The sequence below is a fragment of the Asterias rubens genome, chromosome 21 (assembly GCF_902459465.1).
Source record: "Asterias rubens chromosome 21, eAstRub1.3, whole genome shotgun sequence".
Taxonomy (NCBI): domain Eukaryota; kingdom Metazoa; phylum Echinodermata; class Asteroidea; order Forcipulatida; family Asteriidae; genus Asterias; species Asterias rubens.
In genome coordinates, this window is record NC_047082.1 from 2,097,868 (window position 1) to 2,125,806 (window position 27,939).

At 38.2% G+C, this 27,939-nt stretch overlaps 1 protein-coding gene across 2 annotated transcripts; it reads right to left on the reverse strand.

Annotated features, from left to right (window-relative positions):
* Positions 1-78: 78 nt before the first annotated feature.
* Positions 79-27,912, reverse strand: LOC117304878 (orexin receptor type 2-like). Of its 2 annotated transcripts, none has more exons than XM_033789516.1 (8): positions 27,852-27,912; positions 11,908-12,531; positions 8,866-9,384; positions 6,998-7,231; positions 6,237-6,338; positions 5,540-5,760; positions 4,349-4,485; positions 79-2,138 (listed from the first exon to the last, which is right to left on the reverse strand). In XM_033789516.1, the coding sequence occupies exons 3-8, from the start codon at positions 9,235-9,237 to the stop codon at positions 1,936-1,938; spliced, it is 1,269 nt and encodes a 422-aa protein (XP_033645407.1). In that variant the 5' UTR covers positions 9,238-9,384; positions 11,908-12,531; positions 27,852-27,912; the 3' UTR covers positions 79-1,935. The 2 variants fall into 2 exon arrangements, with proteins under 2 accessions (XP_033645407.1, XP_033645406.1); XM_033789515.1 differs by having other exon boundaries at positions 11,908-12,534; positions 27,852-27,893.
* Positions 27,913-27,939: the final 27 nt, after the last annotated feature.

Below are 27,939 nucleotides of genomic sequence, written 5' to 3' on the forward strand. Positions count from 1 at the left end.
CCCCAGGTGTGGGGCAACAGATCTACGGATCATAGTATGTATTTGCTTTTGTTGTCCCTTGCCCATCTTGGGGTATAATGTTGTCAATGTATTTTGTTTTGTACTGTTATGGCGAATAAAATAAAATAAATAAATGAATAAATAAAAAATGATAATCATCATTTTCCTTGAGCTTATTATAGTTTTCCGAAGTTGTTGCCTAAAGTTGTTGCCTATGCATGAATACGTAGACTTCCAGTAATTTGATTGTGGCAAATTGTATGGAGCTGCTAAAACAAAACTAATGCCATTGCATTGTTTTAATTAGACTTGCCAGTTAGGTTGATCCACGACCACGTGGACAGAAACTGGGTTTGAATTTCGCTAGCGAGTAACGGACTGATCCTACTCTATCCAGACAAAGACATCGTTTTATTGTATAGTTTTATAGCCAAGGACTCTCTGGCATGGCGTATTCAAATTATGTGTATGCCCCACACACTACGTATAAGAATGTAAACTAAATGGGTATTATAGACATATAGATTAATAATTTATACATATATTGCTGTACACTTTGTAAAAAAGGGAAATATTAAACACTTATTCAGGTCGATATATTAAGTAAACTTTTACCATGAAACCATAAATCTACGTATTAAGAGAACACAATCACAAATCGGACATATAAAAACACAGTGTGCTTTGATTACTTAGTAATTAGGACTATGACTCTGTGGTGGCTAGATAAAGATATTGAAAAGCAAAGAGGTATTTAAATCAGTCTATTTAGTAAAGTGAAGTGCGTGAAATGCAAGCTGTGAAATGGTCATCATGTTGAACTCAATATCCACCCCTAGAGTTTAGTACGAGTATAGGGAAGATAAGACAAAATAACCATAGTACCAGTGTATCGCCCCGCCCTCATCTTTTTGTATTATTTTTTATTTTACAGTTCTATTTCAAAAAGCCAAATTGTCGGTGCATTTCTCATTAAACTTGTAAGTACACGAAGTAAGTGGTTGCTTTAAACTGACCAACTTGTGCCAGTTTAAATTAAAGATGCTTGGTGGCCATCTTTAAAAGAAATACAAAATAAAAAGGCCCTCATCCTCCTCTTTTCTAAAAAAAAAAACACCCGAGACGATCAACTTGTATTTGTTTTTATTTGAACTAACATGTTCAACAAATTAATTGTCAAGCTTTTCTGAATAAAAATAATCCACTAATTGTTCGCACACAGAGCTTAATGTCAGGTTCCTCATGTAATCAATGTGCTCTCAAACGAATACATACGGGGATATACTATAATTTGACTAAAGCCACAGTTTCATCTCATTCATACTTGACACACCGTTGGCCCTTCTCGACTCACGGCTTCGGCTTTGGATTTGGCTGCAGGCTCCGTTCTATATATAGTCTGAAGCCCCGAGGGCAGTTTCATCTCATTAATACTTGACACACCATTCGCCCTTCTCGACTCACGGCTTCGGCTTTGGATTTGGCTGCAGGCTCCGTTCTATAGTCTGAAGCCCTGAGGGCAGTTTCATCTCATTCACACTTGACACACCGTTGGCCCTTCTCGACTCACGGCTTCGGCTTTGGCTGCAGGCTCCGTTCTATAGTCTGAAGCCCTGAGGGCAGTTTCATCTCATTCACACTTGACACACCGTTGGCCCTTCTCGACTCACGGCTTCGGCTTTGGATTTGGCTGCAGGCTCCGGTCTATAGTCTAAAGCCCTTATTAGCGCGTACGCAAAGTACGTTCAAATTGTCAAAACAACCGCGGGGCAAAGCTAGCCTGAGCCGAATCTGGGGCCGAAGCCGTGGTTTCGAAAAGGGCCTATGTCTAAACACACAACCAAGACAGCTAACTCGATCTAACAAAAGTCTATGAAGTGCGCAGGGGGGAACTCCAGAAATGCTGCCGAAAAACACACACAGACACACTCTAATCTAAGCCTCGGTTGTATGTACAATAGAATTGGGTCGGTTAGCCATAGAGAAGCACTCCGTATTGGTGTTTGCGCGGCTGTCTGATATCGCAGAGCTTTGGTTGAAGGACTGGCATTTGGTGTAACGCTGGGTGTAACGGGAGTGCCGTTTGGAGTCGGAACCACAACAGTTGAACGTCATCTTGAATGCTTGACGAAACTTTGCTGCAAAGAAAGGAACAAGGTAGAATTCAAAGTTTTGCCTATCACTCAGTCTGGGTCTACATCTTGAGCAATATTTCAATAAGATGGTCAAGCGTTGAGTTGTGCTTTATATGAACAAGTGGTCAGATGGAAAAAGTGGTTAGATAAGGCAGAGTCGAATCTTCGCTCACGTTTCAATTGTCTCAAAAGCCACCACTTGTTGCCCACAATTGTAATACAAGAGTAGGGCTGGTGTAGTCCAAAAACTAAGTTCCATCATGAGCAAGGGTTTGCAATCTGCTTTCCTTTAGAGTCATGTCACGCGAGGCAATTTACAGGTAACCAGTTCCAGTCAACCTAAAATAAACAGAATTCGTCTGCATTTGAATTTGTCAGGTACTTTTCTTGGGGGTCGTAAGAAAGAAATTACTCATAGCATGCACTGCAGTTGGTTGCCTCCAAGTTACCCCGTGTGACTTCCTATAACAGCTTCAACAAAGCTTAACTACTTTGCAAAAAGATTTCAAATGCAATCTCCACAGACTACACATCCTCAATCATTTAGTCGTTTTAAAGTATACCCTTATGACACTTACTCTAACAACATAGTACGACAACTTTCCCTAAACCACAGCGCTACGATTCCTATTCGTTGGAATCCATCTTTTGGGAGCAGTGACGTTATGATGACGTAATGTACCGGTGCTTCCCTGACAGCGCAAAAGACTTCGAAATTCTCTCCGGAATTTTTCTAAGGGTGGATGAATTTGAGATATTGGAATCGCGACATACAACAGTTATGGGCTCTGGTGAATACAAATGATGGCAACAGATGGTTATGAACTTTCGCAGTTTTCATGCACTGGTTAAAATTTCAACTCAAAATTTGGAAGCAGTTTTTGTTATCGCAAGAACACTGTGACGAAATGCATAAACACAAAATGGGCACGCCTGAACGAGATGATGGTTAAAGTGCATGCAGTGGCGCAACCTTGCAGTGGGTTAAGTGTTTGATAGGGTTAAAAGGAAAACTCCGCGTTGACATGCTGGGATGGGTTTATGGCGGCAGATGAGACTAGGTCGCACCTGTGTGCCCCCCCCCCCCTCCTTCCCCTATTAAGGTTCCCCATTATAGATAAACCACCCTAGTTAACAGCTTCTCCTATTAGCAGATAATGTATCGTTAATCAAAACCACAACCCACGGAATCTGTTATTTTTCTTTCATTACAAAATGTTAAACATGCAGTTTGGACACTTAATACGAATATTATAGGGTATGAAATGTTAGAAAACAGACAAATTGAAACAAAAATTGGTGACTGTTCAACATACAATGTTAAAGTTAATTCACAAGCAACACATTTGTTCTCAAACCATAAAAAGAAACCCTTTGTAGACAGAATAGATTGAATGATTCAATATTTTAGGAGAACATACATTTTAAACACAGAGACAATAGATACAATACAAGAATGGAGAAAGTCGGTTCAAAACCAAAGCAAATAGTTACAAGGTGCTCAATTATGTGACATGGTGTATCCCCCCACCCAAAAAAAAGAAAAGACAAAAAGAAAAAACCAATACTGTGTCTTCATTATGTTCTGAAAATCTTGGGAATTATTAGACGCAAGTTGGAGATCTAGACATATTCGAGAAAAAAGAGTTCACACTTTGTCTGTCGTCATCCCAAGATATATTCAATAGTACACTCTACTCTAATTAAAACTGGATGGAAGTTTTAGAGCTCCGTAGAAGAAGGTACGTAAACCTTGCACACAATCATTTTTACTACACAACCACAGTTTGGTCTTGCCCCCTGTGTGCATTACAGTTTTGTCCCCTTCATAGCTAAAAGAGCCCAGACTAAGTTGCGTCATTATTTCATGATGCAGTCATTTGGGATTTCCTGTCACTATAATCAATATAATATATTTAAAATTTATGATACCTTTTGAAACTAGCTTTATAGTTCAAATTATTTTGTTGTTCGTAGTGTTTTTACTGGTTTCATTTAGATTAACAGCCGATCTGGCCTAATTTTATATAGTTCTGTTGTGAGTTGTAAATGAATAATTTAATTTAAGTTTTGGTTTTCTTTTTTTCGTAATACTTTCAAAATGTTTATTCTTATTACGCTATATAAATACTGTTTTCATACTATTGGTTTGAGTGTCAGGAATATCATGGCTGCGTCATGACGTCATCATGCACTGCATTATGAAAACTTACCACTCATAAAGTTGTATATAAGAGGATTGATGGCACTGTTGATAAACGCCATCATGTGGGCAATGAGATAAGCAACGCCAAGGTTAGCACTGTGAGCCATCATATCAACGTTCGCCTGGGAGAACGCACCGAACGCACTAGATGCATAACAAATGGGTAAAAGTAGGATTTGAAACTGTGTATGGTGGAAATACGATATAGTTGGTAACACCATGTAAGCTTTCTCTAGAAGACGATCAGAGCATACTGATCGAAACGTCGAGTTGAAACCAACGGTTCTTTTCAGAACCACCCCAACTCATTAGAGATAGTCATTACATGGTGTTACCGCAAACCTTTCTATAAATGGGTAAAACAAAATATGTCAAATTAATCATCTGAGTAAAGACATTTCCAGAATAGAAATTTCAAATTATTGTTGTCGAGCACACATCTAGAGGGTTTTCCTGTTTCAAATGGGCAGGGCCCAATTTCATAGCGCTGCTAAGCATAACCAAATTGCTCAGCATGAAATTTCTCCCTTGATAAAAACAGGAATGTCAACCAAATTTCCACGTGATTTTCAGGACAAGTAAACAACAGCTGAATACCAGTAAGAAAAACAACATGCAACAAATGGACATTTTGTTATCCTGTTTTTATCAAGGAAGACATTTCATGCTAAGCAAAATGTTTGTGCTAAGCAGCTTTATGAAACTGGGCCAGGGACGTTTGTACCATTTGTGCAACTAATTTAAGACATGAAATAGATTATTTTTGTATCGGCGACGACCATAACCAAGGGATTTTCCAATTTCCAATTAGTCAAACAAATTTATAGTGCTGATGTATTTTACTGGTTGAGGACACGGTAATCGTCTCGCTATGTCACTGTTTTGGCTTGAGTAATGAAGTGGAGAATTAGAAATTGTCCAGCCACGTTTTAAAGTCACGGGCCGACTATCTGTGTTTTAGCCGTATCCAAGTTAGCTGCTATAGTTACGACTGTTGCTAAGGGTTCTGACATACTTTCTTCCCGAAATGATGACGCACAAGTATAGCTGTAGCCGTATAGCTATATACACCAATTCGTACACGGCCTAAGCACAGGTAAATGAGAAAAACACTGAATGTAAACTATTTGTTTGGGTCGCCTTATATTGGAATCATGATGCACTATGCACGAATGAATGTTCCTTTGGTTTTACTAACCTTAAAACATTCAGCACACGAATTGGAAGATAGCATACAGCGAAGATGACCACTACCACAATCAGCATACGAGCTACCTTACGGCGAGATTGCAGTTGGGCTTCGGCGCTCTTGTTCATTACCCTTTTGCCCTTTGCATGGCCGGAGTTGTTGTTCCCAGCTTTTTTACCTTGGCAACTTGTCTCGTCACTTGGGATACCAGACCACAGTCGTACACAAACCTGCAAAACGGAACAAGGGCACCAGACCAGGGGAGCACAGTCATAAGAAAGGGTTTATATACCGAGAGCCTGGTGACATTTCATTAACAATTTAAGCACAAAAGGTTTGATGGTACCAAGTCATTGTCTGTTAGACGTTACTTACTACTTAGATGAGGACATTACATAGGGACCAATAAACAGTAAAGAAAATTAAGACACAATAATGGCAAATTACAGTACCATTACAGTTTTGTGTAGATGTTGTTCTTTTGGTAAGTCTTGCATTAGAACCAAGGCAAGATATAGTTCCCTAAGAACTACATAGCAAAGTAGATATACACAACGTGTAATAGCAAATCGAAACACTGTCACAGCATCACCATGAACTGAAGAAACAGCAACGATAGTCTTATAATATATCAGAGATATTGTGGTATTTGACACCTCTGTAATAAAGAAATACGGCCAACAGAGGGCAGTGTGTGTCTACTCACCATCATGTACGCAAGTCCGATTATGTAGAGAGGAATGATGTACGTAAACACCAGCATAACAACATAGTATGCTTTCCTCCCTTCGGTTTTATCCCATTTTTTCTAGAAAGGACAAAATAATAGCACTTGGTTAAAACAAAGTCTTTGAAAAGTTGTCTTCGTTTTACATGTTTTCTCTTCGCTAATTCCGTGGAAGAAAACGAGTCAAACCTATTACCCAACATCAATGCAAGACACACACACTCTAAACAAAGTTCCCACTTGTCAAACCTGACCTGGATTCGGTTGCCTGACCCATTTACGGGCCAGGCTTATCTCGCTGGAAAGTGGTAAAACTTCATTTTATTTTAACTCAGATTATTCGTTATTGGGGGGGGGGGGGGGAGATTATAGAACAGATTCTGAGTCATACTGGACCAGAACATGAAAGTTAAGTGTACGACCCGTGAAGGAGGGTTATGTATTTACAGCTCAAAGTAGACATCAAACTAGTATATCACATATCTTCAAATGCTTGAACAACAATAATTTAAAGTTCTCAAACCTCCTTGCACTTCCCAGCTACTTGTGAAATTTAACAGTTTTTTTTCTCACATTGCTAAGCTCCTCGGAATAAGAAATAATATAAAATGATGGCGCTCTACAAAAAGCCCTATGTCTAATTGATTGATTGACCAACTTATTGACTGATTGTTGATTGATTGACTGATTGGTTGATTGACCAATTGATTGACTGATTGGTTGATTGTGTTTTCACTCACTTCTACACATTTTGAAAGCCACACTGGGTTGGCGCCATCCATCCATTGTTGACTGGTTACTTCCATTGTGAGTGGATTGGCCAGAGTGATGGCAAGTGACACGCACCAGATGACGATGACTGAGATGATGGTACGTCTGGCTGAGCTCTGGAACTTCAGAGGGTAACAGATTGCCAGGAACCTGTCCACTGCGATCATTGTCAACGTGAAAACAGACACGCACACTGAGGTGTTCTGAAATAGCAAGATATTACAAAATCTCATTATTAACTTTGAAAAGTGGATCGTAACAGATTGCAATATTGGAACTCATTGACTATGTAAAGATGTATTGAACACAAACCAAACATGGCGTATTGTGAAAAAGTAACAACAACAACAACAACAAAACATATACAACCCAAACCCAAACAACAAAACATATAAAACCCAAACCCGACCAACAAAACGTATAAAACCCAAACCCGACCAACAAAACATAAAACACCCCAACTCACTTCAAACCATGAAAGTATTTAGTGAGTTCAAATTCTGTAAACCAAACATTATAGTTCTTGTTAAAGTTTATCAAACATATTGATGCAATTTTAAAAAATACTTTAAATTATTCATGAACTCAAATAATAGTATGTACCTTTTAGAATTTTGTTTTTCTCCGAACAAGGACAGCAGACCTTGTTTGGTATTCAATATTTTGATCACACCTTAGTACTGTGCAATTCTCTGAGGTAGTATCACTTTTCCAGAAGTGCGTGTCCGCAATGTATACTTGTAAAACTTCAAGCACTCTTCAGCAACCCCTTGAAACTTCTTCAGTGAAGACCATCATAAATCACTATTGAACTATGACCTTGATTCTGTGAAGTGAACTTTTGTCCTAATGAAAACTGGTTTCATTTTTGTTTATACCAACATTCCTTAACCTAATGAAAATGAATATGTAAATACAAGTCATGCGATTTAAAATAGTTGCAAGCCATTTGCGCGCATTTTTTTGGCCTTTTCAGGCAACTCTGTTTGTCCTTCGTCCCTGTTTACGTCACTCTATGCATGCATGAGCGCATCCAACGATATTATTGTTAACTTAAAAGTCTGCTGCCAGCTTGCGTTTCTTCATCATTCTCTAAATATCGACTGATATAACGACTGAACTTTGTTTCCCACGAAGATCTTGTGGAGTATTCCGAGAGCTTAGTTTCGTATTTTCCGAGTACGGCTGCCCCTTTCGAGGCATGCTTCGGCGCAGGCTCAGCACCGTCACGCAACAATCCCTGCGGTCCTTCATACACATTACAAGGCCTATAATGGACACTTAACGCACCGCGTCAATGCCAAGTCGCTGCCCCTGGGAATTGCGCCTCGGCCCCGGCCAGTCTTAAGAACGATACGCGCTGGATGTCCGTCGCATTATTATCAACACCTTCGCTGAGTAAATTATAAATGAACATCATTCGGACTCGTTATCGGATTAATACGGCTCATTACCAATGCAAATTTGAGGAGCAAATCAAGAGTGGATTTGATGAAAAATTACACAGATTAGAAAGAGTAAATTTTAAAAACAACAAAGATATCAAAGATATGCGGACACGAAGAAGCTAGGCTTCCCGCGCCAGGCGTGTGTCAAGTCTGTTTGAAAACGATGGCACGTGGCACCAACAATTTTGGCCCCTTAATTTGTTTGTTAAAAAAAAAAACGACAATCATACAAAACTTTTTCCTTAGAAACATCTCCAGCATACTCTAGGATACTTCAAGTTTATTCAAGTGCTCTTTATTGGATTTTTGAAGTAGTTTTCCGTGACCCCTTTTTGTTTCTTGGGGGAGGGTACGGGGGGGGTGGGCTTGCAATGGAATTTCACGCTTACCTGTATGTAGGGAATGATTAAACACAAAACACCTCCGAAGAACCAAGTCTCTGAGACGTCCACAACCACAGTAACAGGAAGACAAACTAAAGATACCAAGATGTCTGCCACGGCAAGATTCACAATGTAATAATTGGTAACAGTACGCATGTGTTCATTACGCAGTACGGCGATACATACTAGCGTGTTACCGATGATCGCTAGCAGGAACACCAATCCATAGATGGCAATTATTAGGTATTCATATGGAGCAGGGAAGACTTTAGTTTTCAGAAAGTCGAGGATGTACTGGTTGTATTCACTGTCTAATTGCATACTGGAGTAAAGAGTCGAGTTGAAAGCAGGGTTTTCCATGTCCATTTCCGGTTCCATGGTGAATTTCAAAGTCAGCTATATTAGCTAAGAATCAAAGACCGTTGATGCTGGATCCAAAAGACGAGTCAACGATTCGTCGCCTCGTGGCAGGCGGCGGAAATATAAGGTTGTTGTAAGTGAAGAAGAAACAGAAGTGCAGAGGTTCTGAAAAGAAACACAAAATTGTTCTTAAAATATTGTTCCACAGTTGAAAATCAATTGAATGTTACCACACTGATAAAATGGGTTAATTCTATCCTGTCAATGGCAGTTTATCACAAATAAAAATACAAACAAATCAAAACATTAAACAAAAGAAGAAGAGGGGAAGCTCAACACAAGTTACCTTAAAAGAATAAACAGGGTACTTGTCAAAAGTAAAAACACCAAAGGTACATCCAAACCCTTGACTATGTAGGCCAAAGTTTCCTAAATTCTCATTTGGAACTACAGCACATTACCCCAGTAGGGGAAACCTAGCGGCTTCACGTCCCATTTCCCAAGGACGCTAAACAGTTAATATAAAACACCCATCCAAAGCAGGATATGTGCAAGCAAAAAGGTGAGAGCATGGCTATACTTAAACTGTGGACTCGTGTGGTTTGGGCGTGTCTACACTGTAAAAATTCTCGGGTCGAAATGGCTGTTCCGAATTCTAGGGGCTTGACTCATTCCTGGTCAAGGCTGACCAGGGAACTGGTTAAACAGTTGAATATTAGCTTGGATTTATATGTCAGCTTGACCCATTTCCGTGCCATTTTTAAACAGATTCCGGGTCAAGTGGATCTAGCTGGGTCAGGCCCCGTGAGACGGGGAACCAGGTCAGTTCTGACCCAGGAGCTTTTTCAGTTTTACTTGTAGTACGTTCTGCCTGACCACCAGTGTTGATTCAAGCTTTTAAATGTGCTTTTGGATTGTTCTTGCAATTAGTTTTAGAGTAATTACATATTTATACATATATATTTATGTTGTTTTAAACAAACTATTTTTACTCGTAAATATACTTTTCGGCCTGCTTGGCCGCCAGTGCAGTTAATAAATGAACCATAATAATACAAAATTAAAAAGAACAGACAGAGTACTTGTCATAATAGTAGGTTATATAAGAGAGCATGGTTGTCGTCCGAGATCCTCTTTTTTATAAAGTAGCTCTCATGAGCTCAGATCTGGGCTTATTGGATGGTCCCCGCAATTAATCTTCGATAAACAAGGGCACACTTTAGTAAATCTTTGACAACAATTTGGGCCCACTCCTTACTTATACAGTCTAGGCGTGACGTCAGAAGACCTCTAATTACCATCCACTGTATGTAAGCTGCGATTTTATGACAATCAGTGCACTTCAATCAAAAGACACAGACGACCGACCGTCGTGAAATCATAACTGGTTTCATGAATTATTTATTGCCCAGTGATTACTTTATGGTCCACCGGGAACCAGGCAACTACTTAGGGTATGATACATGATTAGTAAATGATTGAAACATTAATTGACAATTTTTAATGAGAAAGCTTGTATCATTTGTTTTTTAAGTGGCACAGGAACGCTGCGATACGGGTCCGTTGGTGTTGTTGCGATTAAACTAGGTTTCACTTTACCTTTGCCTTGAAATATAACTCGCCGCCAGAAATGTTTATTGATGAAAATTTGAAATCTCATTCAAGGTAACAGCAGTCGGTAATAACATTTGGTTACACTAGTCGCAGATCCAGGGCTAGCTATCCTTATGGTGTATGAGCTTCTTTTGTTTATGTTTAGTTAAAGACACTGGACACTATAGGTAATTACTCAAAATAATTGTTAGAGCAATGGAGAGCTGTTGATAGTATAAAACATTGCAGGAAAGAATCCATCTGAAGTAACGTAGTTTGAGAAAGATAAAGAGGTAATTTCTCACTCAAGAAAGGCGGCCTATTTAAATAGGAAGTTGTGTGCGTTTAGATAGTTGATTTCGATACCTCAAGCTCTAAACTTGAGGTCTCGAAATCAAATTCGTGGGAAATTACTTCTTTCTCGAAAACTATGGCACTTCAGAGGGAGCCATTTCTCACAATGTTTGATACCATCAACCTCTCCCCATTACTCGTCACCAATAAAGGTTTTACGCTAATAATTATTTTGAGTAATTACCAATAGTGTCCACTAGTGCCTTTAAGTCCACAGATTTGTTATTTTATGCATATTTTGGGAAGTAAGAATATAGTTCTTTGACAATACCAAAGGTGTCCAGTGCCTATTAATCAGCATGGGTACAGATATTAAAGTAGCATGCGCCGGGAAAGTATCTGAAGGGAATGGGTGGGGAGTGTGTGGGAAGGGTAAAGGAGCTGTGGGCGTTTCAGTTCAGCGAGAGGCGGCTCAGAAGGAAGTTGGAACTATGTCTCAAGTACCCGCCTCCGACGCAATGTGCGTCTTGATACAGTAATTATGTTTAGTTGCATCGCTAGGGTATACTGTTTCTAATAACATGACGTTTTTTAATACAGATGCAGATGAGCAAAATTAACGAAAAAAGTGACAAGGGAAATCTGTCACGCTATGGCTTCACCGTTATAATAAATATTCTGATCATTATGAAATATGCATGTGGATATAACAGTTGTTCGGGTACAGTGTCATTACACATGTAATTTAAGAACATTCTTTAAGATATACTATACGAATATGAGAAGAATACAAAGACTTACATTCAGTCTTCAGCAGATGATGTGGACCATCAGGTGATGAGATGAGCAGGTTTCAGCGTTTCAAGATGACGCGACTTATCAAAACTGTCAGCAACATAGTGATGATGGCTTTTCTGAATCCCTAAACATATGCGATCATTCTATCTTCATATTCCCTCGCCGAATCTACGACTGTTCTTTTAAAATTGATCATACATCATATGAAGCTTTTACAACAGATATTCCCCGGTGAACGTAAGCACGAAAGCTTTCGAAGACTTGACGTGCATGTATTTTGATGAAGTAGTTCTCTTAAACCTTTCTGTATATTGACAAAACAATTGACGGAGAATAATGCTCAGATGGAAAACAGATATCGCAGGAGTTTGTCCTGAATTGTCTTTGCCCCATGAACAGCTTGACCGCCTACCGACACCCTCAGTATCCAAGCCGCTTCTATTCCACGTCACAGAGTCTCTTCTCTTTGTTTTAAAGCGATCCCTTTCCACCAATCAAAAGTCTTCCGTCAGCTGATCACTCGAGGCGACTAATCAGGGGCAGAGTACTGTTGAAACCACGGCGGGTATCGGGCTGCTTTCCCCGCGAACTCAGAACGGGCGCCAAGAAGTCACCGGTGTAATTGAACTGCTGAGGGTATAAACAAAACATAATTGACATCTTAAGTGGGACACTTCTGTACCGAGGTTGATACAAAGTAAATAGTGTTTAAAATATTCATACAAAATAAAACACCTTCTTTCCTTTCCCCTGTGTTTACCTTTCTCTTCATTTAAGATTCAACACGTGTTTCAAAAGACCCTTTTTACAGAAACAAACATTCCAGTGAATATAGTCTTCATTTTGGAACAGTCTTCATTCTGTTAAGAGTGTATTTTAATGCGTTAAAAGATCCCTGCCTGATAAATGAAAATAAAACTAACTAACTGTTCTGCAAAAGATGAGAAAAAAGGTAGTAATTCAATGATAGCATCTCTATGGAAAGTAATCTGTTTAATGTCTTTGCCCGGTGGTCTACAAGTTAGGATTGCAAACAAATAGAATTCTGAGATGAAACAAGCCCGATCGATGGGCAATCTCTTTAATAGTCCCACTAAACTAATTACCGCTTTGCCATGGGGACTACTCTTGGCTGAACACAGTCGGATGTAAAGAGCAATTGCATCGACCGCATCCGCAAAGCAACGGCTTGTCTTACAAGTCGTCGAAACGGGCGTGTATAAACGGAGGAAAAGTCAATTCACTCCAGGCCCCTTGTATATGAGAAACTAGTCTGAAAGGAGAGGGTGGGGGAGAGCAAAAAAAAAAAAAAAAAAACAGGCTAAATGTTTCATTTGTTGTTGCTGAACCATTTTCCTGGGATTGCTCCTCGTGAGTGCCATTAGGGTTGTATCTTCCTCATGCCCTGCGGTGGTACTTCATGTACATACGTGCTCAGTATCTAATACAGTCGATGAATGTTTTTTTATTATCTCTTCGAGAAGTAAAATCAATGGTTTGTTATAGGATTATGTCCTGGGGAAATAGTTTATCTTCGAATTCATTCTTGCCGGTGGCATGTATTGGTTTTTGGCACGGATCTTGTTAAGTCGCCAAGCCATGCATTTGTGGAAATACTAAGGTACCCCTCTTTCTCCCTAGATTGGATGGAAGATGGGGATGTGGTAGTCTAGAAACCAGACGTGTGATGTTACAACTGCGGGGTATTAAGATTAAATGTGATAGTACATGCTGATCACACTTCTACACACATATTACGAAAGAAGGTTTTAAAGGGAGAATTCACTATTTTATTAGACCAAATAAGCGCCCATGATATAAAGTCAGGATACAAGAGACAATCACCGAAACAAATTAATCGAACACTTCCTCTTTTTTTTTTTTACAGAGAATCATAATAATATAGTAACCTATATCTTTGAGCATCTGACTTCATTTTTTATCATACAGAACGCCGAAATTCCCATCAAGGTTCTTTAAACGCCCTGTATCTATTTTGGAGCCATTTTGCAAAGATTATGGTTATACCAAAGCACACACTGTGAACAGCGAAGTTGATACCAAATCTCCCTTATTCACGTTTAACAAGTAAAAGCGGCCACATCTTAACGTGGATCCTAAACTGAAATCGGAGGAGGGGTCTAAGATGCCTTGGCGTATTAAGAAAAAGATGGATCAAGAGTTTCAATTGTCGGTGTGCAATTATCTGGTGTTCCATGACAACCATGATATCAAAATCAAACTGTCTCAAACCGGCCACTTCAAAAAAGGAGGATCATTCAAATTTCATCTAAAGCCAGAGAAAAATCACTTGCACTTTTACACACACACAAAAAAAGGGTTTTTCCGAATGGTAAATTCTCAAAAAGATTAAGGCCTCTATTAGGAACAATTCATTACTTTAAAGGATACATGATACAACGTGGACTAAACTGGCTCAGAAAGATTCAGAGAAGGTATCAGTTGACAGTTCCCAAATGACACATTGAATGGGATTTCTTTAAATGCTAATGATATATTTATTCAGTGTGACACTCGCGATGGTATTAATCGTCCTTGACTTTGTCTTCATAAACACACTGTCTCCCCAAAACAACACCTCATTTAAATTGGCATGCTTTCATTTGGGACATAATTAATAAGATGTGATTGCAAAATATTGGCAGTAGTCTAATATATATCTGATTCAATGAAAAATTCTACCTTATATAAAAGTCGACACTTTTAAAAACATATTGTCCGATGTCTCAACGGTTACTTTATCATTATTGCAAGAAGAAAACAATAGGGTGTTTTTCTGTTATTATTCTCTTGCATTTTTGATGACCAATTCAGTCGAAATATTAACAGATTTGTTATTTTATGCATGTTCAGATGCACAAAGTGAGAAAACTGGTGTTTGACATTTAACAAAGGTGTCCAATGCCTTTAAAGCTTGACAACTTATTATCCAAAATATCCATGAGACAACCCCCCCCCCCCCCTTTTACATCAAGCCCCCAAAGCAGAGAATACATGTCCCAAACACATATAACACAACACTCAAATTATATTTAGCTCGTCCACGTCTTCTTAGTTTATTTCAGAGCGGTTCATGTCATCACTTTTTGAAAAGTGCAATTCAAGCGGACTCGACATCTGCCTGTTGTGCCCGGTGCATGGGCCCTCTAACCAATACACTGTTGTAAACTCAGTGACGCCCCGGGGTTCATGGACCGTCAATACAATGTTACTTAATACATTGTTGTATTGTTAATGTTATCAGACGAAATGGGCTAATCGAAGCTCTAGTTCTGAAGAAAATTTGAAGATTTTGGAGGAACACTTAGCAAAAGGAGCTTCGTGTGGGTGCAGGATTGGGTCCGTGAATTAAGTCTCGTATTTAAACCCGTTTTTCCTTTTTTACTTCTTATGAGGTCTTGGGCTATGCTAAGATCCCTTACTCCATTTATGTTTTGGGCTAAATTTAGGACCCGTGCTCTCTTTTTAAAATGTTTCAGGTTAGGTCCCATGTTCATACTTTTCTCATTTTACTGTCTGCTGAGGAAGAAGTTAACGTGAATGCTTTTTAATTCGTCGAAGTTTCAAACGAAAACATAGGCCTACGTATTCACCAACAGCAAATTTGACCTTTGTAAATTGACAAAACACTGTGACCTTGCGAATACGTAGCGTTAGAGTACATCATTCTTTACAAGCTCATGGGAGTTAAAGGCGTCTAACCAACCACCCACTCCGCTTCACATTCATAACTGTAATACGTGATATGTATAAATTAATGTACAATAGGTAAAGGCAAAATCGGCAAGATTCCCTATTTCCCTCAAGTGGAATGTCTTTAGCCTGGTAGGCGAGGACCAAAACCAATACATTTATACAAACCTTAAAGGCAGTGGACACTATTGGTAATTACTCAAAATAATTATTAGTATAAAACCTTTCTTGGTGAAGAGTAATGGGGAGAGGTTGACAGTATAAAACATTGTGAGAAACAGCTCCCTCTGAAGTGACGTAGTTTTTGAGAAGGAAGTAATTTTCCACGAATTTGATTTCAAGACCTCAGATTTAGAACTTGAGGTCTCGAAATCAACCATCTAAACGCTCACACCTTCGTGTGACAAGGGTGTTTTTTTCTTCCATTCATATCTCGCAAGTTGGATGACCGATTGAGCTCAAATTTTCACAGGTTTGACATTTTATGCATATGTTGAGATACACCAACTGTGAAGGCTAGTCTTGGCCAATTACCAACAGTGTCACTGCCTTTAAGAAGGTTTCGTGTTATTCAAGCAATAAGCTAAAATATTTAAATTTAAAATATTGGTAAAACTGTATACAGTATAGGCCTTCTGGTCAATGTATCCAAACTCGGATATTGTTATTTTTTTCACATCCGCAAAGTGTTCACACAAATTGAGAAATACGGAGTAAACGTATTTTGAATAATTCGTATGAGCGCCGACAAACGTAATTTTCAGCTGAGTATGGGTCGCTGTACTCTTGAGGAAAATTGCATTTTACAGTTATCCCTAAAAAAAAGCAACGGCTTATGCATTTATTAAACCCCATGAGCTTCCCGGTGACATGTTCAACTGTCTATGAATCAAAGCAGCATCACAAATATCAGTTCAACAAAATGTTTTGAGAATCCTTTAAATATTTTACTCAAAATTTCAGCATTTCCAAATTATTAGGATGTTTAGTAAAATATATACTGTTGTATATCCCGCACGTTTTTTATGTGACATTACTACTGCTTCCCTCACAGTGCCCATCTAGTATAAAACATTGTGTCTTTTAATTCAAACCACAAGATTAGAAAGGTAATCTGACCTTCGAGAAAGACTCTGCTATTGGTCAAAAAGTGACTGAGAAAAACTCATCTGTTGGTCAAACTGCGAAGCAAACACACATTTTGATTTTAAACGGTGAAAGAAAACCATTCATCGAGTGCAGCCGAGCTCCATCCCCTCAAGAACTGGCTTCAAAGTCTACGCTTAACTGTAATTTTACACCATACTGCCCATACTGCCCATCACAATATTAATCTGACTATTTCCTTTTTCATCATAATTTTTTGACCATATTGTACCTTAAAGAAGCTTGACAATTTTGCCTTCTTTTCATGCATCAGTGAATATTGTGTTGACGAAAAAAACAAATGGCGGTTTGAATGACATCGTATAGTGAACCTGCATGGTGTACGTCAGACACACTTCCTAAACAAACCTTAAGGGAGCTAATTTTATCTTGGAGTTTAAGGTCGAACTTCTTAAGATGAGAAAACGTTTATAGAGCCCACATGTTAAACAGAAGTCAGTGCTAAAGGGTGTCTGACCCAAAGAACGACTGCTCATTAAACACTATCACATATTCAACCAAAAATATTTACAAAATGTCTGACCAAGGATCTGTGTTTAGATGACCCAAAAAGGGGGCAAATGAAAAATAATCCGAGTTGAAAACGCACTATTTAACCACTTCATTATTCCCTAACTTCGTAGACCAATTGAGTAAAAATTTTCACAGATTTATGCATAGTCAGAAAACTAGTATTTGACAATGACCAAGGGTGTCCAGTGCCTTTAAGTAACCGCTGGCAACCTCGCTGTTAACTGAACAAGTTGAACGCCAAGAATGATACCTTTCTCCATCAACCCGGTCAACAGTAAACTGCACGTGTTCTTCCCTCGACCCCAGGGCGAATGATACCGTCGTTATTAGCCCTAGTTATGCCCCGTGCATGAATGACAGCTGCAAAAGCAATTGGACTATCACATTTAACTTGGAGTTCATAAATACATTTATTCAGGGCTCGTATTGATTCTGTGTCTTTGTCTTGGGGGATTTGGTATGAGGCCATCACAGCGTCTAAAATGAAAACTTCCTCCGCAACAGCTAAGATTGCCCTGTCAGGGTTGCCGTCAAAACGTTTGAATGTTCATCTCATTCAAAGACATGTTGAGTATTATCTAAATGCTGTTTAATTAAACCTGCTCTAAAAATATAATTTGACAAAATGGGTCGTCGAATGACGGCCTATCTGAAAGACTTCTCTATTATGTGTCAACGTTACCCCTGGTGTGCCTCCGACGTCTCCCAGTCCCAGTCTCCTTTGACTGACTACAAATTTCATAATTCAGGCTCATGTGTGAAAATGACATTCAAAGACATCTTGTATCCAAACCCTCATCGTAGGAGAGAGCCTTAAAGCATAAGAATGAATGTTTCGGAATGAAATGGATAGATAAGTGTGTGGTTGCTAGGCATGATATTTACCCGGTCACCGACCCTCTTAGAAGTGTAAATAATGGGTACCTGACCCTTTCAAGCCCATTGCAGGGTTATGCGATCTATGGGTGAACTTTTTGGAGGAGGGTGAATCGAAACACTTCAAACATTCCAACCTTGGTGATATGCTGCTTTTGAACTACACTCTTGTTTAAATACAACTCCAAAGTGTCCAAATACACACTTTGTGTGCATAGTGAACGTGCTTTTTGTAGTTGGTAATGTTTTTACCAAGCGATCACTGACAGTGAGGTACAGTGATGATGGTGTAATGGCTAACTTTTTTAAACAGCTTGGTTGAAGCTTGAATATACTGCAAAAACTGGGAGGTGTTAAAATTGCCAAAATAATGTGTTTTTTAACAGTGATGTTTAATTTTGATTTTCTGTTCGGTATCTCAAACATAGGTGTCAACACCCATGGTGTCTATCTTAATACCGGTTTAGCTGCGCATAGCTGCGTTATGGTACCGGTTTAGTACCATAACAAACATCGTTTGTTTTTGGCAAGTGGAACTCTAAAACTGTCATCTAGTTTATAACAAACACATCAAACGACTTAGTAACAAATCACCAAATGCGTTCACCACGCAATAAGTAAACAGCAAAAATGGGTTCATCTTTTATTAGGATTTTATACACGTTCATAATGGTGATTATTTCGATAATGGCATCATAAAGGCCGATGATTTGTGAACAGGTGTATTTAGACAATGCGCGTCGTTTCACGGTTACTAATTTTGTCTGTCTTTTAATCGTCTTAAGATTTAACGACAACTTCTTCGACAGACTTAGAGTACTAAGAGCAATAACGAGCGCCGTATCCAGGGGTAGGAAGCCCATGGGGACTAGAATGAAGTCTAATAATCATCGTACGCTGATAGAAAGCACATGCGATATGCCATGGGATATGGTTGAACAAAACCACGTTATCGTCATCCCGCCATTGCCGGCTTTAGTCTTGTGTCAAGTCGTAACGAAGTTAATTTAGAAGGCATTTTATATGTTTTGATTATTATCATCAATTACCTGTGTAATGTTAGATGATATCAATTCGTTATCATATCGCTGGTATGCTATGAAGCAACAAAGTAAAGGAATGCATGTCATTTGTAGAGTAGTTTGAAGTGAATCTTTGCGGGGGCATCTTGAAATATTTAACAGCACTCTACTGCGTATATTCTCAAACATTAAAGTGCGCGAGTTTGTTATCTTCAAACGTCGAAGTAATGTTCTCAGGAACACGAGGTCCCCCAAATAGCACGAGACTTGATCAATATCTTTAAAAGGTTTCGCGTCCATACCATGTTATAAAGTGACGACTACAATTTTTTTTTGTGAACCACAAGTCAAAATCAGCTCATTAATTTTACTGGCACTGTATACTCAGTACATTCTGAAGCTGCGAAATAGGCCTATACCTCGGATGGGATTCGGACCCACGACCGTTGCAATTCAGAGTATGCCTAACCAACCACGCCACCAAAATCAGCTTAATCATCCACCCTGCCTCGTTTTGCTCAGTAAATTTAAAGGAGTCATGCAAGATGTGGTACCTCAGAAGAAAAAAAACTGACAGACGTCAAGCTGTATCAATCACTGACAAGATATAGGTCACCAACCCAAATTGAAAACATTAAAATAAAAATCTAAAGCATGTCGTTAGTCAACTCCTTGAAGATATCTCAATTAATAGACCTACTATAAAACAGATTATCATTTCAGTTAGTAGGTATACCGTAATATATTTCTGGCTGGAAATGGAAACCAATGAATGTGCAAGAATTAGACCCGAGGGTCCTCCATGTCAAACGGATAAGAAAAGTCGATTAAATAAGTGTTCAGATTTTTGAGAGAAAAAAAAGTGACGCCCACAAAATAGGTGAGGCTTGGATGCAAGTGGTAGCCCTATGTGTTATCCATGACAATGAAAACACAGTAATGTTGAAGCATAAAGGCTCTATGCAAACTAAATTTCCAGCAATTCGCGAAAGGCTTTTTAAAAACAAGAACAAAACAACTCAAAGCAAATACACAAACTACATTTTGGATCTAGTTACCAGAGAAGGTTTGGGAATAAAAGCAATATGAATGAAAATGCAAAACTTACTAAGAATATCCCTACGTGTTTTTTCGTGAAGTTTTGGATATAAATATCAACCAAAATATCAATTTATGTACAAGAGGATTATATCTAACAAATCTTTAAATCTCAACATTTCTTTTCAAGTTTTCAGGGGATTGGTTTCTTCAAAATCTCTCAACTTTAAATGATTTTTTTTTTAAATAGCAAAGTGTGTAGTATAGACAATGACCAGTTATCACAGTTAACCCAATGTCACAGTTATTGAAACTTAACTTTTTCTGTTATCCCTAAGTTAAACAACCCATAATCTGCTCTCCATTTGGAGGATTTTTCCCATTGGTCAGCATGCACGGATCAAGATGCAACAGTGAGCATAATTCTGACACAAATTTCAGGGGTATCAAAAAGACAAGATTCGTGAAATCTCTCTTGTGTGCTCAGTTGTTGTTATTGCATCAACTGAAATTCTGCCTGATAGGATAGAATTTTAAATCCCTGGTTCTGAGATCAAACTTGGATTAATATCAACTTACTAATGCTTTTGACACGACTAACTAAATCATAAGCTAGGAAAGGAACATTATTTTAACCGTTTTGCAAAAATATGTTTCTTAATTTATGTATTCATTTGTGACGTTATGCTATTGAAACACTAACTTTATCAATGTTTAGAAGTTCTACAATCTTTAAGATGCACTTGAAGTAATACAAACGTAGGCTTTTGAGTTACAGTTCAAATTTTTCAAGCACTCACTTGGATGATATATTTGCCATAAGATATAGAACCATGGGCGGATTTGGAAATTGACGTAAACAACATGGCGGCCTCCAGCAAACGATTGACCACCTTAGGTCAGTATTCGGTCGGTAAGATGACACAATATCACACATAACAATCCACATCCTTCGGCCACTAATCCCATCAGTGCTAGTGCATCAATACCATATGCAAGCCAAAAAGCAACAATATTGAGCTAGCCCAACGCTAAAACAAAAGTTATACACAAATTAAATGCTGAATATTGGTGATCTGCACGACAAAATAAGGACATTGCTTATTATCAATCAATTAAAGTTGTAACTGAGAGCTGTCACAAAAGCTATAAATGACATAATATTTTGGCTCCTGGTATAGCTAATTCCATTTAGCGATACTTGGCCCAAGGTCACTTTCTCGATCAGGAACAAACATCGACCAAAAACAACAACATTAAGCTAGTCTCACTTTAAAGAAAAAGTGATGGAAATGTAATTTAAGGGGTAACACGTTGACTTATAGAGCGTGATTGAAGATAAGAGTCTATAATTATGCCCGTACACCTTCTCATATCCGCCGGTCATTCCACTATCCATCAAAACTGTAGACTCCGATCGTAACAGGTTCAATAACATATCAAAGCGAAATAGCTATTAGTTGCTTGTCCGTAATGCGTCTGAGCTCATAAAAAAGTCAGTAACTCATTGATACTTTTTTAGAAGAGCAAAAGATAGCCATAAGGTTCTTCGACCGATCGAATTAGAAAAAGAAAGAGGGGAGAGACGACTTCATCAGCGATCAGAGCCCGGAGGTCACCGGATAGGACGGGTGTCCTGCTGCGTCTTTACCGCCCTGTAATATCCTCCCGGGTACGGGGGACAGTCACCGTCTGAATTCGGTGTCATTAACCACAGTCGTGTCAACTCAGCAACGAGAGAAAGAAAGAAAATGGATGTCTTTTTTGTTAAAAGGAGGTTGGTGTCCCTCTAAACGGAAACAAGAGAAGAGTAAGATTTTGTTTTGATGGCTGCAGGGCGGCGGTGTCTGATAGACAAGGTGTGCAGAGTAAACATCACTCCGGGGAGGGTCCGTGTTTGAAGTCTTGAAAGACGTCTATACGGAAACTATCGAATTACGATTGCTACACCGTTATCATAGGACGATTGCGTCCGGCAAGTTGAAACCAAATAGTTTCCAAGAGGGAAACAAGCAAACGTCGTGGAGTGAGACACAGCTTAGGTTTACGGCAGGGGTCGCTGATGATGGGAAAGGTGGCAGGATGATTGAAATTGTTTGAAACTAAATAGGTTCTTTACGGGTAAAAAGCTGACCGTGTATTCGGGTTATAGGTTTATCATTTATAACCCTTCACAGCCATGAAGAGTCGTTGGTTGAATTTAAAGTTGAGAGTATAAACAATATTCTTAATAAGAGGATATGCTTGTAACGGGTTCTTATAAAGTTCAAATTTAGTGTAAAATAGTTCGCAACGTGGAATCAAACTTTAAGAAACACACTTTCGACTATTAAGGCAACTTAAAGGAGTGGTGACTATACACAATAACAGTCACAATCTCACTGAATATTAAATTAAGCTCTACCAGAAATACTGTCAAGACGACAAACCATCATTTAAAGACCTGAAACCATCCTTGCTAAATTCCATTGCAGCATTTGATGAAAGCATGGACAGCCAAAGTAACTGACTAATGAGTCACCTTAAAACGAATCCCCTGTGGTTTGAAGCTTTAACTGGTCGATTTGATGTTGTGTTTCTTAACTCACAAGCGGATGTGAACATGTCACTTTTAGTCTTCTAAAAACCCATGATATCCCCTCGGGAGATTTCCTTAGATGAATGTAGAATTTCAATAGTTACTATCATCGTAAAAAGATGAAATAATTTAAGCTTAATATTCCTTAGCTTTCTGGCGTTATTTTTTATAAATTATTTCATTGTTCAAAAGTAGCTTTGCAAATTGCCCATGTCTTAAGCTGTGTAGTCTGTTACTGTCCAATTTGTTGAGCGTTTGTCGTCTATTTATGATTCTGTAAGACTTTACCGTCTTAGTTACAAGTATCGCGCAGCACGCCTTTGTTCTCCGATATCACAATATCAAAAATGCACGGGGCTTTAGAAAAACAGAAAATTGCGTTTTTGTCTTTTTCAAGTGTCCTTTGTTAGCCATTATTTATCAGCACGTCACGATATGCCGGAACTTAATCACATTTAAAGCCAAAACAAATACTCAAAAAGCTCAATTAAGACTGAATTTTTTTCATTCCTCTTTCTCTCATCTTAGAATTTTTTTTTTTTACCTCAGGTCAATATTTTGTCGATAAAATGCGTGCCCAATTCCCCCTTAAAGAAATCACATAAACGTCAGTTTTAATTTTTATTGTAAAGGTTTGTTTTTTGCACGATGTTATTTTTCCCCAAGGGACGTGAGTGACGCTAATAAAATTAGCTTCTCCACTTCGCGCTTTTTCCAATTTCTATTTTCATTTCTTTAGTACAAGATAATATTCCGCGCAGATAAAATGAAGGGGGAGAGAGAGAGAGTGAGAGAGTAAAAAAAAGTGGCGGCGTCGTAAAGGTTTCCCGCGGTTTTAATGAGTTTCGAAATAACGGTCCTGTATCGCATGGGCAATATTGGCGATATCAAACCTTCGCGTGTGATACCCAAATGCACCCAGAGGCAACTCACATACTTTAAGTGCATATAATCTAAACCATTAGTTATATTATAACAATTTGAAGTAGGTTTGTGCTTTTTTTTGCATTTAAGAGATAACGAGAAGTGATAAGTCCAATTTGTTTAAATTGATTTACAGTCTTGTTACTAATGGATGGAACACCCAGAAGTGTCTTTTTATGTGAAAATTATGTGGAATAAGGGAAGAGTTTTTCAGAGAAATAACGATACCCAACAAATTTTTAAGCGGTAGAACGAACATGCAGTATAGTTCGTTTTTAAAATTAACATATCAATTACAGTGACAAACATTCCCTCTTAATTCGATTTGGTTGTGATAGATATTTTAAAAGGTAATTAGAAAAGATAAATAATAAGAGTTGATGAGTCTATGTTGTTTTAAATTGACTTAAAAGCACATACATGAAGATGTTAATAGCTCGTGATGTAAATATTTGTACTTTTTAAGCATTTTGTTTCTAACTCACAACGTTCATTCAATGCGGAACCAATTTGTCAAACTTCTCAGTGTAGACACAACATCGCATTTACATTAAAGGATTTGGGTAGTTTTTGTAGGACACAACACACATTGCCACAGATAAAACTTAGCCGGTTTGAATATAGAAAGCTTTTCTTAAAATATTACTTGCTAGGGTGCTGTAGTTTTTGAGAAATGAGTAAAGCTCTTTAACTGTTCTTTTTGTTAGTACAATATAAATCTTGTTGATTTTTGTTTATAGTTAATTATTGTCGAGAAAAAGTTTGTGTTCATTTGGATGGTCAACCGTAATAGTCCCCTTGAATATATGTCCCTGTTGTTTATCCCCCGTTTATTGTTTTACCTTTTTTTGTACAATGACTTCCAAGGCCATTTGTAAGAGATATTATTAAAGTGCGTTGTGCACTTTTTCCTGATGCACCGTTGTCATTAATATTCCCATAACAGCCACGAATGAAATTAACAAGTAGCTAAATGGGTAACTATTCATTGCAAAGAAACCTCTTTAAAATGTGTGCACCGGGCGGGACTAACATAATTTCGACAAGAAGACAAAAAATCGACAAGGTTTCAGACATATCGATCGGTGAAAATGGCTTTTTGCCAATCAGGCTGACAATGAGGGTGAGCTTATTGTAGATTAAAGGCAGTGGACACTATTGGTAATTACTCAAAATAAAGCATAAAACCTTACGTGGTAACAAGTAATGGGGAGAGGTTGATAGTATAAAACATTGTGAGAATTGGCTCCCTCTGAAGTGACATAGTTTTCGAGAAAGAAGGAATTTTCCACGAGTTTGATTTCGAGACCTCAGATTTAGAATTTGAGGTCTCAAAATCAAGCATCTGAAAGCACACAACTTGTGCGACAAGGGTGTTTTTTCTTCCATTATTTTCTCGCAACTTCGACGACTAATTGAGCTTAAATTATCACAGGTTCGTTATTATATGCATACGTTAAGATACACCAAGTGAGAAAACTGGTCTTTGACAATATTACCAATAGTGTCCAATGTCTTTAAGCTTTCAGTTTCAAAATAGGGATGACATTTTACATTGTTCAAAATGTAAAAATCTTATGAAAATATGTAGTAGAAAGTTATTCAAATTGACAATGGGACTAAACTGATAGTATCTTCGGATGTACACGTCCATAAATCTTCATTATAAAAAGCAAAAAGGGGAAAATGGGATATGTTTGAAACAAAAACGCGGGATAGACGTGTACATGTAAAGAAGACAGGGTTGCAAAGTTTTATAGTGCAAGCTGAAACGGAGGACGATTTAGCAGATTCGTCGAAACTATTTTATAGTAAGATGGAATGAGATAAGATGGGGCAAGACAATTTCATTGAGTTTATTTGTGGTATATCTATTCTTCTTACAAAATACGGCATTTAAACTTTCAGAAAGTGACAATCATTCAACTAATTCTCTGACGAGTGTAGAAGTAACCTTTCAACAGTACAAGTGTCCCTCACTCGATGAATATTACCAGGACAGACAGAGAAATTATCCGAATTCATATTTTGACAACTGTTTCAATAACAAGGCATTCGCAGGTAACCATGGTAATCCAGACCCACGCATAACAACCTAAATTGGTTATCGGATTAACAGCGATCGTTCTGAATGGTCAGTTAGCCGATTAAAAGGATTTGTCTAATGCAGCATATTTCACGAAGTTTAAGAGAGAATATACATCAAAGGTTGGGAGAGAAGTACAGGCATCCCCGTTCCTTCACAAGTCTTCGAGAAACATTATAATTTCAATCATACAAACACCTCTCCAAGTTCGGCGCAAAGCCCTTTTCACAGTTTAGATTAGATAAGTTTTGAGAAGGAGAAAACAAAAATGACAACAAATGTCATCAACAGAAGCATTGTCGAGTCAAGCTTGATATGAACGCGACTACCACGCTAATGTGACGTAACAGATTTCGTAGTAAAGCAATCTCCCTCTTGAATAGTGCATAATTAAAGAAAAAAGCACAAACCTCAAACTCTTAGACTTGTTTTTCTTGTGAAGCGTTCCCACTTTGTCCTTACAAGGATGTCACATTTAACACGGTCTACATCAAGGAAATTCTGATGATTTACTTGACGTTAATTTGATGCTACTTGTTTGTTATTCATCCGTCTTCTGTTTTTGAACAACATCTTGAAATGTTGCCGTTTGTCGGCATTTTGCATAAGTTTTGTTCACTTTGATATTCTAAAGCCAGACACTAGGTTTAGCAATAATTCAACAGAAAGTTTTCACTAATGACCTCCAATGTTTCCAAAAGAGTTGATGCAATTGACACTTTTGGTGGTAAAAGTCGATCAGCATTCTTAATAATTCCTTTGTTATATAAAACCTAATAATTTTACGAAATAGTAGACCAGCTTGTCGGGGGTACCGACCTAACACATTTCATAGCATCGTTGGTCAAACAGATCGAATAGCTCTTTAAGAAAATTTAAAGAATGAATGTTGTGTTTCTTATAGCTTTCGGAATGTTCGGAGAGTGGGATTTTGCAAGGCAAAGTCGAGTTGGACAATCTTTGGAAAGAATCGTGCTCTACGTGTCCGCGAAATAAAGAAAGTAAATTGGTTGATACACGAAGTAAAGGGAAATATTATCACTATGTAGTTGTACATTAAACAAACTTGATACTACTTAGTTCATGCTGAACAAATGAACACATGGTGAGGTAATGGAAACTGTTATTGTGCATAAATAAACAATGATTCGGCTAAAATTGCCAACCTTGGAAGGTTACAGGAAGACCACAACCACACGATGTATCGTGTGAAACCAGAAGGGACTTTCCGTAATTGGTCAACAGAAGCTGTAATGGGAGCTGTTTCAACAGAAAGTTGAGGTACAAACAATAGAGAGGCACGGAGAGTTTGGGACTGGTACCTTCTCATTTATGCGAAGCATAAAACTCAGATGTGACAACATCGACATTTAACTATTTTTGATATAATTAGTGAAATTAACACCGTGTCGGTGTTGTCAATCTATACATACAAAGATAATCATTTTAAAACCAGATTTTTTAAGGTTTACGTTTCTCAAATTGGGATGTAATCCCTTACTGCCACCTCGTCTCAGCTGCCACCTTTAAAATATATCTCTACACTAAATCGGCTCTTGCCAAAGTTATTCTAACCATTCAGATGATTCTGTATGTCCCCTGCAGTTTCTTCAATAACATCTTAATTCACTGCTCCCGCCATTTAGCTTTCTCGGTCCAGTGTTTTCGAGTCATTTCAAATCATCTCCTAGGTATATTGTTGTATATCTGGTTTAGATTATGGATACTCCACATTCTCCGCGACCGAGCTCATCCATATTCCCTCTAAACCAACCCGCCAAGGAAGCCGAACTCTCTGACCCAGCTTTAGGTTCTTGACGGCTCTGTCAGACACCGGGCCTTATAAGATCATTCATGCTCTCTCACTATACAATAACTTATTAAGTAGGATTTGAAAATAGAAAAATCCATGGATTATTTTGATTCGTCCTGATCAACGTGTCACTCTGGCAACAAAATAAATATATTACCTAGGTTTGTATTCTCTAACATAAATTATGTATGTCTTTTATTTAACAATAAGGCTTACCTTAGTGATGCAGTTTTTCCTTTGCTAAAACGATGTTCTATCTTGTGCTCTTGTTCTATCTATGTAAACAAAGACAAAACAATGTTCC

Bases quoted from the DNA above. Each gene is read 5' to 3' on its own strand.
- LOC117304878 (XM_033789516.1), bottom strand. From the start codon at position 9,237: ATGGAACCGGAAATGGACATGGAAAACCCTGCTTTCAACTCGACTCTT. The intron at 5,761-6,236 runs GTGAGTAGACAC...TCCGTTTTGCAG, and splicing joins TCGGACTTGCGTACATGATG to GTTTGTGTACGACTGTGGTC. The intron at 4,486-5,539 runs GTTAGTAAAACC...TTATGCATCTAG, and splicing joins CGTGTGCTGAATGTTTTAAG to TGCGTTCGGTGCGTTCTCCC.